This window comes from Branchiostoma lanceolatum, chromosome 6 (assembly GCF_035083965.1).
Source record: "Branchiostoma lanceolatum isolate klBraLanc5 chromosome 6, klBraLanc5.hap2, whole genome shotgun sequence".
NCBI lineage: Eukaryota > Metazoa > Chordata > Leptocardii > Amphioxiformes > Branchiostomatidae > Branchiostoma > Branchiostoma lanceolatum.
In genome coordinates, this window is record NC_089727.1 from 11,789,863 (window position 1) to 11,802,331 (window position 12,469).

Consider the following 12,469-nt stretch of genomic DNA (forward strand, 5'->3'; position numbering starts at 1 on the left):
TTATCAGATGGTATTAATGGGCGCCATTGAGTTTCCCTCTTCTGGTTAGGTCAGAATACTGTAGATTCGTTTATTTTCGTGGGGACTTGATTTTTCGGTAGATTTCTGGGATTTGATTTTTCAACCACGAACCTCTAACACCGGTGTTAGAAGTTCGTGGTTGAAACAATTATGCAGTACAGTAGAAATACAATTGAACGCATATTCGCGGTCTCATGAATTCGCAGTTGAGGTCACCCCGAAAATAAAGCGACCGCGAGAGTTTCGACATTTACAGTACAGGCCGTTCTGTTGAGAACAGCTAATGATGACAAATGGTTTCAGTTACCCAGAATGTAGATGAGGTACAAACACGAGCCTCAAGTTCAGACTTCTGTTGTTCTTGGCGACGTTTAGCAGTCGTTAAGGTTTAAGATAGACAGACAAGGCTATGCAGGCGCGGAATAAGTCGTAAATACCTATTTGAACTCTGCTCTCCTCTCGTTTTTCCTCGGGGCAAAAGAATCTAGTCATTCAACAGTGGAGCGATCTAAAACACTGATACGGGTTTGAAATATGTCGGCCCCTGTAATATCCAAACACTGTCGGAACAGCTGAACAGAAAACTGTTAAGTAACAGGAGGAAATATACGGTTATCTCTCAACAATCCACAGAGCCGTTCATCAAGCTGATGTGGAGTAAACAGTGTAAGGACAACCCGATATTTTGCTGAAATCAAACAAGCCAGTAATAGCCATATAGCTGTGTGTTTCCGTCACACTTATTATCCGACACAAGGCTAAACCCTACACAGCTTTAATTTGGGAGGATAGCACGTTAGATAGCTATACGTCTGTAGCCGTGCTTTTTATCAATAGCAAACAATAAATATATCAAGAACATAGTTATTAATGGCCGTCTTAATCTCCGACATAAAACTCCTTTGCTCGTGCCTGAGAACATGTCCAAGGCATGTAAACACTTCCCGAAACCGTGGGTGTTCTCAGAACTATAGAGCAATATAACTGTACCTGTTGTCCGTGCCCGCCCACTGAGATGCACCTCTCAGACACTACTGGTATATATCTGGTAACAAATTCGGTGCGTAGGCAGACAGGAAGATGGCACAACGTACACGTGCAGTTTAACGATCGCCAATCACTCAAGGTTGGTTCGTGATGATGGGAGGCTATCATGGGGGTTCTCGGATGACCGTGCTCAGATTACCGAAAATCAAAACAGTTATATCTTCTGGTTTCCAAATCATTATAAGCAAGGGCGTACTCTTTATAGTAACTAAAATGTTTACGGAGACCAGGCAGAGCTTTCGTACTACAATTACATTCAAAATTGCGCTAGTTACCCCCCTTGAATGGCGCTATGGTGCCCCTTTATATATCTTCTGGTTTTGAATTCATTTCATGCAAGGACGTATTCTATGTGGTAACTGGCAACAGAGATTTCGTACTACGATTTACTTTCATGTAATGACGCTATGATACCCCTTAATATCCACGGCTGGTCATGACCTAAGGGTTCCTTATCAGCACAGGTTATCACGGGTAGATCTGTTGCCCACCACTACTAGAGCCGCGCTCAGGCTGTAATGGTGTGGTGACTCTGGTCGGATCTATTAGTCCAGCGGATGATGATATCAAGATGCGAGGGTAAACTTAAAGTTAGAGCAAATAACGGAGCGGTCACTTTTGCCGTAGGTCGTCGTACGATTTTGACGTCGTAGAATTTTCGAGTAAGATATAACAGAACCAACCACAGACAAGAGTTCAAGACAGAATTTTCCGTAACAAAACAGCTGAGTTTTGTACGACACATGTACGACTCTACCACACATGCCTTCATTTTGCGATCGTACGACTATCGTACGACGAATGTGACCGGGCTCAAGCAGAGAAACAATTGCAGGTTTTATGATGTCACGGTAACGTCACTACTGATATGACCTCTTCCTGGTAGAGACCCCGCCTGAACACCCTTGGCCTCCCATCATGTATGGCTTTACCCCAAATCCTGGTTACATCAGTACGTTAGTCGGTAGTTCAAACCTTTCAGTGAAACAGGCCAATCATAACGTCTCCTTCTAATCGTCCATGACACTGGGAGGATTAAGGTAAGCCCGGGGGCAAAACGTCCCCCTCCCACCCAGGGGGCGTCCAATTTCACCATGGTAGCGTCCAGCCAGGTTTGCTATCCCGCTCTTGGACAACAAGGCGAGGGGTCCGAAACTTGGCCTATCCTTTGGATTTCTGAACCCGGATACACACGATTCTTGTATGTGAAAAGATGTGTTATGACGTGAACGTAGCATCCATTGAAAGGTGACTCATTTTGAAGAGTTTTGTACCGCGTGATTAGGTTAGAGACTTGTATGCAACTGCCTCATTACGGTTTAAGCCAGGCTTAAGGGAGAACAAATTCAATATCTGGACAAGAATTGGCCTTTATGGCAGGGGGTTGACGGGCACATTAGAGTGTAAATAAGGAGATTACAGCTCTTGAAAGGGGCTATTACGACATCATTCCTCACATACCCATACCCACGTGTACGCAGATAGGTTTACCTTCCAAAGGTGCATTTGTGCAAGGGATTTAGTAACGTTAACGATGGCAGGAAAGTTTCCTACGCGATGGCGTCACAAAAACAGTGGAAAAATAAACGTTTTCCCTTGAAACATCTGCTTGGAGATCAATGTAGTGTCTACAATGTAAAAAAAACTTCTAACTGTATGTTTAAAAGAGTGGCTGGTGCATACACTGATTCCTTACTCCATGCCAGTGAAAGACACCGATCATAGAAGCTTAAGAACACACAAAAAGTGTTAAGAGTTTAAAAAGAGAGATTTCCTTACCCGAGTACTGAGAAGGTAGACATAAGGTTGCCTGTTCGGTGACAGCTCCTCTCCGGGCAATACTGACGTACTTGAAGCAGTAGACCGGGAAACTTGGGTCAAACTCGCTGCACGTGAACTGCACGAACGTCTTCCCCGGACGGATCCGCTGTTCTGTCACGTACTCCAACTGATCGGAGGCCTGCCCCGCTAGCCCCGCCCCCTGGCGGTACAGACGCACCCTGTCGTGGCCGTGACAGACAGGTGTGTAGAACGACACGTCCACAACGTACTCACAAGGGAAGATTGCCAACTCTTCGGTGCTTAGCGCGTAGTTTTCACTCCATTTCACCGGAAAATCCTGACTGGCGGCGATCAAAGAGTCGTTAAACTCTGACCTCAGCTCCACTCGGTACAGCCCGGCCTGGTCTAAAGATTCGCAGCTGACTGTTACTTGTGTCTCTTGTGATAGTATATCCAGAGTTTGAGTCGTAACAATCGAAGGTTTGACACTCTGATCCGCGGTGTCGTTTGTACCTAAGTATATCACGACGAAATGGGTACGAAACCTTCTCGGTTGTGAACTGCACACGCCGCCCTCCGTCCTCACCCCCACCTGCACCTCCCCCGTCATAGCCTCGTGAGAACTCGGCACAGAGATGGAGAAATCCTGCCAGACCACGGCCATGACGTCACTCTCCACTAAGATGGGTCCACCTTCCTCCAGGAGAAGCTTGAAGAGAAAGCCGCCGGCGTGGTCGAAAATCGCGCAACTAAAGTTCATATGGCCGTCATGTATCCCCACAGGCACGGGGGCGACCCTGGCAACACTGGAGTTCAGAATGTCGTAAACCTGCGAATAGAAAACGATATGTTATCGGTGATGACAAGTCATGTAAAGCTATTTGAACCTCTATATGTTATATCCTGGTCATACAGTCGACGAGATTGGCGATCGCCAGAAGGTCACTGGATTATCAAATCTTTTATTCAAAGTAATTCATTGTCTTCCAAGCAAACTCACCTCTATTACTGCATTCTCAAGTTCGGCTTGAGTTGGAATGGAATATTCCACGTCCACCTCCGTTGACATGGCAACGTGTATGTCCGGAGCCAGGACGTTGAAGCGGTACTCAGACGTGACTAGGGCAGAGAAAAGCGTCGGCTTAAAAACATTGTTTTCATACCGGATACATACACAAGAAAAACACAAACACTGTGCAGAAACGTTGTGTTGACTTTACCCTGTCAGCCCGCATCACGATAGTATCACAATGATATATCGATATTGATTATGAGAAGCAAGGGCAAGAAAAGTCATGATGGTAAAACGTAGATCCATGACAAAACATTGTAACTCTAAGAGTATTTGTTTTTTGCTTGCCGGGCGCTAATGGCTTTACCACTATGTACCATGACACCGGGATATTTTGTACATTGTCGGGATCATTGAAAACGTACTCTCTCCCGGCCCTTCCATTACAATGGTCTAGTTGTCCTCACCCTATTAGTGCCTTGACTCTCACCTTGTGCAAAAATCAATGACGTGATGAAGTAGAAATAGTTGCCATAGGAACTGCCAAACGACGTTTGTCCCGCCCGCCGCCATATTGCACCCATGACCGACACGCACTGCGGACCAGCCTGTGGGAAATATATTGCACAAGTCAGGAGTGGCATATTTGCATCGATAAAAAAGGTAACGATTGAAAATTACCCCAAATATCAACAAATAAACGGATGAAAATGGAAACATTATCGTAGAAACAATCTGTGGTAGCGTTAAAAGCAACAGCGAGGACGTGAGAAATATCAAACAGAGCTAGGCACTGATTTGTCAGCGATCCAAAAGAAACACCGCGGGTACCAAATGAATCCCGAATGTTTACAGAGCGGGTTTCCCCAGTTGGAAAATCAGCCTTCTGAGTGGTGAAAGGCTGTTGGCGTGTTGATGGGCAGCGATGTCAGACGACAGAAATGAGGCGGGAATGGAAGGGGCAGGGATCACAGAGAGAAGCGTAATTGGACTTTCGCAGCGAAAATGAAATCTTGATTGAAGTCTTCGCGATTCTCCAGGCATGAATAGATGCTGCGTTTTGAACTCCCACAGCACATAAGATCTGACGGGAGGTGTCCGATGTATCAGGGATGAAGGAAAAGGCAAGGGTGAACAAACAGCGCAGGTTTAGCCCCACGGGTATATTCTGAAACACTACGCGTTGATTTCGGTTCAAACATGCAATCGGGCTGACGATATGCAAAATAAAAGAAAACGTATTTCTCCTTCTTTTAAATCTAATTCTTGAGACCGACTGAACATTGGGACTTATCAATAAAACGTTCTAATAGTTCTCTTTGGGCTGTGCCAAAACCGCTGTCTTATACAAAGCTTAGATTATGATGAGATCTCCCTTCAATACGGGCAAGAAGTGAGACGAACATTAACATTACTCTCATCTAATCACTGGCCATTAGATTGTTGTTGGAGGCAAGGAGAGACAAATTACATACTTTATGAAAACTGTTCCGAGTGAAGTGGTTTGGAGCCCTGTTAGCATAAAAAGTTGGAAGCCGTGATAACACACTAGATTTCCTGTCAGTACGCAAATAGCCTGGCCAGTTGTAATTTCGTAGCCTCTACCAGGCTCAGTGGATCGCTGGAAAAATAGTAGAAACCGGGCAAATAGAGTGAATAGTGTGCTAAGGGAGTCGGCTACGGAGAGAATGACAATTTCGAACCGTGTACACTTTTTCATCCATGAGGAAAAAGAGAGAAATCAAACTATGCTGGCATACGATGGTAACGAGTCCGAGAACGAAACCTGTTCTACACATGTTTGTATCCTCAGATTTCTTCACACCCAGAGAACACGTCTCTCGGGGTTTAACTTGAACTTGTCTAAATCGTTTTCAAACGTTTGACTGGGAAGTCACGTCCGGGGTCGTGTACAAAAGACCGTGACACAATGGGACCAAGTACGGCCGTACAGCTGTGGGGAACAGACTGGTTAAGGACGAAAACACGACTTTCAACGGGACTGATATACACGCAGCAAAACGTTTAAAGAAAATGTAGCTTGTTTATCAAGGTAGTGTACACATATAATCACAGCATTGACATTCTCATGAACGACAGCTCAGTACCCATTGCCTACCTAGTATCGTGTCTAAGAATTGATATCAATGTTGAAAATTTGCTTCTACGTTATATACCATGAGATAAATGATATCTGATAACAGCTATAGCAAACTGTTACAGTGATCGCACGTTATGTCTTTTTACCTCGAATGTCTGTCAAGGAAACACAGAACTCGCCCCCCTCCCCACCTCTGCCATATAGCGTATGATACTATAGACCAATGCAATATGTCCGAGGAAGGTAATACTGAAAACTCTGCCAAATACCGTACATAATTTAGGAAGATCTCCCTGAAAGGGTGCGAAGACTCTCGATACAAATATTAACACATGATGGAAGTAGAACATCATTACAATTCTCTACTGAATTGTTCGAATAGTTGATACCCTGCACGCACACATACATGAATATACAGATGCATCACAAAGGTTTTATAATTTTCATTCACTCCAAACCCTGCTTCAAGATCATCTCAATACATCATTCCAGTAATAGATTCTTAAGTCCTCATCATCTAGGGAGGGGGAGGAAATGAGTAATCAGGCAATTGTACAATTCGTTATTTCAACACAAAAGAGGTGTCTTAATGAGGAGAGGGCGCGTGGCATTCTTCACAGAGAAACAGCACACACTGACCCTGCCGTGATGGTTACCTTTCAGGCGGACGTCCTCAGCTCAGGTTAACCAAAAACAACCCCGGACACGGTACCGAGCCATTCCTCTAATTGTAGCGGACGGGAAAGAAGCGTTTTTTGTCCGCTAGATTCGTGCACTGAAAGACAACTGCGTCTGAGAGGGAGAGACGCTAGCGGGCTCAAGCGGGGGCCATTGTTAACCGAACTTCATTTGAATTGGAGATTCTGTAGTCCGGGATGCTTGTCTGTTGTGTTGTCCCGCTCCCGGCAACTGGCTGTGTAGATAAGAATAATTCTGCTGCGACCTCTGCCAAGAAGGGCTGGTTTTGTGCCGACGGAAACAAATAAGGGGCGACATAAGCTGCAGACGAGAGAGAATCCAATTGAAGTCAGCCTGTCTGGCGTAAATAAGACCCAAAAGAATTGAACCAGTGTAGACTGAATGAGGAAATGTCACTTTTCCATTTACGGCCCGTATATCTTCAATCCAAACATGTAATCAGAGTCCAAGAGTCTACAGTGGCCTATGTCCCCATTGTAAGGAGATTTCACTGAGAAAATCAGCCGTTGTCATGTAACCAGCGAGTGGAAAATAAGCGAGTGAGGAGAAAGCGACGTTCGCTAATATGCAAGTAGATGTTGGCGTGGAAAATCGTAACGTTTTCTACTAGACTGTCAAAAAGGCCGGCTGGTCAGATTCACCCCAACATCTGCTTGGGGAATATAGGTTCACCGCAGCTGGTGACCTTTGGTGACCTTCTCTTGGATATCTATATTTGCTCAAGAACTTCCCGATGACCTTTAACTTCAGCTCACGTCTTTAGCCCCGTGGGATATCAATCAGAAAACACTTAAGTAAAACGCGAAGGGGACGCACACGCGATTAAGAATCGTTTAGCAAGAGAGGCAGACAGATGGAAACGAAGGGGGAGGAAGAGACTTGAAGCCTTGTCAAAGAGACACAGTTCCTACGTCTACGTCTGTGTGAAGGGAACGGGATGGGAACTTAAGCGGGAGTAGCACTACAGTCACACTTTGATTGATTAATTAAGATCCCTCATTATCATTTTATCAGACCTGGATGCCATTCGGATTAAGTGCAGTCCGCTTCAGGTCACTAAAAGTCAACAATGGTTTAATTAACAAATCACTAAGCCTACACGATGATTCTTTTTTATATTCACTCAAGACGAAAGTCGATGTGAACGCCGGTTATAATTTGATTTGAAACACCGGATGTAGCAAAGCTCGTACCTGCATATTTGAGGCACAGTTTCCAAGGTGAACATCATGACCACGACGACTCGTCTTCACCCATGGGTACCGCAAGGACACGGGCGTCAGGCATGTCAGGGGTCACGGTCTGTGGGGACAACAACAGCGCAGGTTAGCTATTGTGGGGTGAAAGAAAAATCATTTTCAATTCTAAAAAGTCTTAACACAGTTGGTCACTGTAACCAAGGAGGTTTAAATCAAAACTTGATTTAAACCTCCTTGCTGTAGCCTGGAAATTTTACAGGCTTAAGGATGGCCAGACAAACGCAAGCTTAAGTGTCAAGTTGGTGTGGGAATCCATGGAACACGACTTTACTATTTGGCGATTGTCTTGCCCACAAGGCGTCTCATAGAGACAACATCTCGCTTTTCCACGCTACGATGCAAAGGGCGCTTCAAGATTTACCTCCATTGACTTCAGATCGCCTCGAACCCGTTTTAAATTTTCTCCAGAAGTCCTTACCATTGACTGACCCAGGAGTTAAACTGTTTGTCCTTATGTCGTGACAGCGCACCTCTAGCCTTGCAGTATGCGAACCTTTCAACCACCTTCCGCTAGAAGTAATTGAACCACAGGTGTGATGGAACAAAATCTCTTCCTGTTTGTCAATCTTTCCACATGAACGTCAAGTTCAGCCACATGGTACCACGGTGACGAATAGCACCCTGCCAACAGGGGTGGATTAGCGAGGACTGAGGTGGCGGTGGTCACGATTCTCTGATCCAATCCAGAGGAAGCTTTCAACGATATAGTACCTAGATTAAACCCTTCCGAACCTGAAGAATGTAAATCAATCGAGTCACAGACAAGGTAAATTGGGAAAGATACAAGAATGTTGCTCGGCCAGTTAACCTCTTATTAGGACTCACGTAAATGTATAGTGTATAGGTCCTGTAAATGACTTTCAGATTAATACTAGTTGTATACTTGAATGTTTGAAAAATACTCTTACTACGAGGTGCTTTTTTTATCTGAACACGTTTAACAACTAATTAGAAAAGAAACATCCACTTGAGTCAGACAGGAAATATTGACGGAAATAAAACGAATTCCATGAGAAGGTTTGAAATCTTGTAATAAGAGGGCTGGGCCGAAAATATTTGGATTTACTTAGGCGCATATAACTTATACACACGTTAAGTGATAGACTATAACTGGGACACTACACATATGATAAAACTTCTCTAATGAACAGCTTTTGCCCTGTGATATTCCATTATACCATGTTCCCACGTACCGCCCTGGCAGTTTCCAATATTTCAGTGATACGTCCCGAGATACGTCGGCCCCTGGCATGGCGTTGATGCTGTCCAGGCCGCAGTGTTGACATGCCGGCTTTGATTGTGCCGGCCAACGTCACGTTGTAACAGGCACTCGTTAATTCCTTGCCAAAGGCAGTAGCAAAATGGCCCGATAAACGCTCATATCATGTCTGGTGGTATGTTGACATGTACAATTTGAAGGGAAGCATTTAGAACCTTACAAATGCCCCCCTAAAACGTTCTCTCTCGTACAGATTCTACAAGAATATGTGTGGGTTACGTCCTATGTACGAGGTGCATAGGCCGACAGGTGCAACGAGCCCAGAGATACAGATGATAAGGCATATCGACCTACTTATGATTGTTGTGACAAGGCATGTACGTCTAATACTGTGAATACTGCACAACAATTCCATTCTCCAAATATACATCTCATGGAATCAGGACCACTTAATTACATGTTATCGTCATTCATCGCAAGACGCCGGTAATAAAAGTACTATTGGAGTAACAAGATCTATGATAGATTGCGTAAACACACAGCACTGTTAGTGCGTACGTAATACATTACCTTGCTCGGCGTCTCTGTTGCAGATTACACTCCCCTGTAACACGTCAATGTAGACTCCATCAGTCTATAACAAGAAGGTACAATCACAACGTTACACCTCCATGTACCGAGAACAACATCACCCGGCAATGTATACTGGTGACCCTATTAATACTGCACGCGTGTCAGAGTTGACAACCTACGGTGTATATCAGGGAAAGTTCACATAATACTGAAGGAAGGGTCTGTCGGCATGAGGATGTCTTGAGGCACTTTCCCTCAGTTAGGTCAATACGTGACGCAGCTGATAGGACTTTGTACACCCACCCCGTGGAGGCAGTAGTCAAATGGGAGAAGAATGCTTTGGAAGTGTGCCCAAACATAGTACATGTACAAACACTGTATCTGATTGCTCCGCCAGACCCCCTTTCCCAGCCTGTGGTTGTGGTGGCCTCACAATCCACAAGGTTTACAGATATCTGTTGTATTAAAAATCTGAACATGTAGACGCGCCTAATATCGAGATGATAACCAGGGCCTGATGTATACGGTGCTTATATATGACTCCATTTACATATTTTTATGCAGTATGTAGTATACAGTGTATATGACTATGTATGGCGACAATGATCAGAAGTCTGAGCTGCACAAATTGGCTCCAAGTATATATGACTATATTATCGCATCTAAGAGCTTTCTCACGCCCCTAAATGTCTGGTATACTACAGACTACAACTGTTTAGAGCTGTTTGCCCGTTTGATGGGGCCTGTGAATAGACTAGGTTCATTGCCTCTTCACCGTGGCCTCTTCAGCATACTAGTAGTAAAGTGTGTACGATTACTAGCAGCCCAGCAGGGTCTGGTAGAGACTAGTTGAAAGCACGTTGATCATATTTACCCTGACCAACACATCCTCTCGTACGGACCTGAAGCGCTCCAGTAGCACATGTAAGAGGACGTGGTGTCAACGGATCGATCAGGCAGGGAGAGACGACCCGAGACTCGAGTGTCACCGGAGGGGATAATCGATAGTCATACAGAGCGGGAAAACATGCCGTGTTGCACGGGATCGCGACAGTGAAATGGACAATCTAGTACGTCAAGTTTTCCTGACTTTGAATGCCGGTGTGTGATTATGCGTGACCCAAGATGTCCAAAACTGCACATATCATGATAGAGTGAACAATGGACATCATTTGATCCAGTTTGATCCAACACCTACGATGGGACAGTTTTTGTGTTGTAAAAATGTAGATCATCCAACCTGAGTGCTGAAAGGGCAGAAGTAGTGGTCAATGAACTTTTTTACGACGCAATGAATATACACAACCGTTCTACGCCCAGTGTATATGACCCGTTCATCAAATCTTTACCAAGGGCAAGGCAATATAACTCTAACGCCCAGACGACGAGAAGCAATCACTAACGGCACCAGCTCGCCGTTCCAGGCCTATTAGCCGACATACCGTCACATCACAACACCTAACAGGTGGGCAAATGAAACTAGAAACGACGAAAAAGAGACTGCTACCTTTAAGTAGTCTAGCTGGGCAGGCCAAGCCCGTATCCTGCCCAGTAGCCACCGTCATCACTGGCATGTTCGACTCACCAACCGAAAATAGTACTTGTAAGAACGAACCTTGTTGAAGCTCTACAGACCACTCAGTACAGGGTTCGCGTCAGTGATAGCTGTTGTAGTACCACGGTGTGTTCCCTCCACACATGGCTACATCCTTTCCCTCGACGTAAACGGCAGCCGGGTTGTACAGGAAGTTACATCGGCTCGGCGCAGGGGAACAAGCACCCTCTTCGCCATGCAAATTCAAGAGGCTCGGGACAAAGGCCAACCATAACAAGGTACTCCAGGCAGCCACTCGACAGTAGCGACGGTCGATTTTGGCTTTGAACCGCTGGCAAACGGAAGGCGGGAAAGAGAGGACACGTACTATGGTGTGAGCTTCCGTACTGAGCTAGCATTCACCCCTAACTTCCCTGAACTACGACAAGCGAAGACTCGCTCTACCCCTCCCCATACTGTTGGCATTCTGACAGTTGATCCAGGGCAGCGGTGCTGTGTGAAGTGCAGATCTCTTACTGGGTACTTAGGACGAAAAGGATATCCCTAGGAAAATACTCCCTCTCAACAAGCCTGCATCCTGCAGAGATGTTTTCAGACAAGCAAAGATGACTTGATTTAGCAAAACAAGAGCTCTCGGCCACCTTAGAATTCTGTAGAAATTTTAGTATTAAATGTTGGACAAACGTGAAAGATCAGCTGCAAAATTATTTAACTACCTATATCGGGAAATAACACACTCCAAAAGATAATTCATCCCCATTTTACGCGCGGCTCTATCAAACTAGATTGAACCACCACATGTTGGACATGTTCTGATGTGGTTTGACCACATGCCCCGCATAAATTCAACATCGCTATGCTTGTTTAACAAATTCATGCAAGGCTTTTTCTTGGCGTCAAATATAGCCCTTCCCTATATATCTCCGTGCCGCCGGGAGTTTCCCGGCCACGCTACCGGGCACGGAAGCAGGTCAACAATTTGACCCGAAGCCTTTCAATTATAACAACACGAGTTAGGCAGTTTATAGCTAGCCTCCTTCGCAGACTTCCTATGAACAGCGGTTTATATATTGGGGGGGGGGGGGGGGGGGGGGGAGGCTCTCTAAAGGGAGTTGTGTAGCCAAGGGAGTTGTGTAGCCGAGGGACGCTGTTCATATCCACTGTGGATATGAACAGCGTCCCTCGGCTACACAACTCCCTT

At 45.2% G+C, this 12,469-nt stretch overlaps 1 protein-coding gene across 6 annotated transcripts in view; it reads right to left on the minus strand.

The window, feature by feature from the left end:
* The window catches only part of LOC136436624 (uncharacterized), a 45,521-nt gene that overhangs the window by 15,933 nt on the left and 17,119 nt on the right, over nt 1-12,469 (minus strand). For 4 of the 6 annotated variants that reach the window (XM_066430770.1, XM_066430766.1, XM_066430769.1 and 1 more), the window contains 5 exons: nt 9,711-9,774; nt 7,856-7,964; nt 4,353-4,470; nt 3,851-3,969; nt 2,848-3,679 (listed from right to left, as the gene is read on the minus strand). In XM_066430770.1, the coding sequence (XP_066286867.1) occupies nt 2,848-3,679; nt 3,851-3,969; nt 4,353-4,470; nt 7,856-7,861 (1,075 nt within the window). In that variant the 5' untranslated portion in view covers nt 7,862-7,964; nt 9,711-9,774. Of the gene's footprint in view, nt 1-2,847; nt 3,680-3,850; nt 3,970-4,352; nt 4,471-6,619; nt 6,903-7,855; nt 7,965-9,710; nt 9,775-11,328; nt 11,687-12,469 lie in introns of those variants that run through there. The other 2 variants (XM_066430768.1, XM_066430771.1) reach the window with 2 other exon arrangements.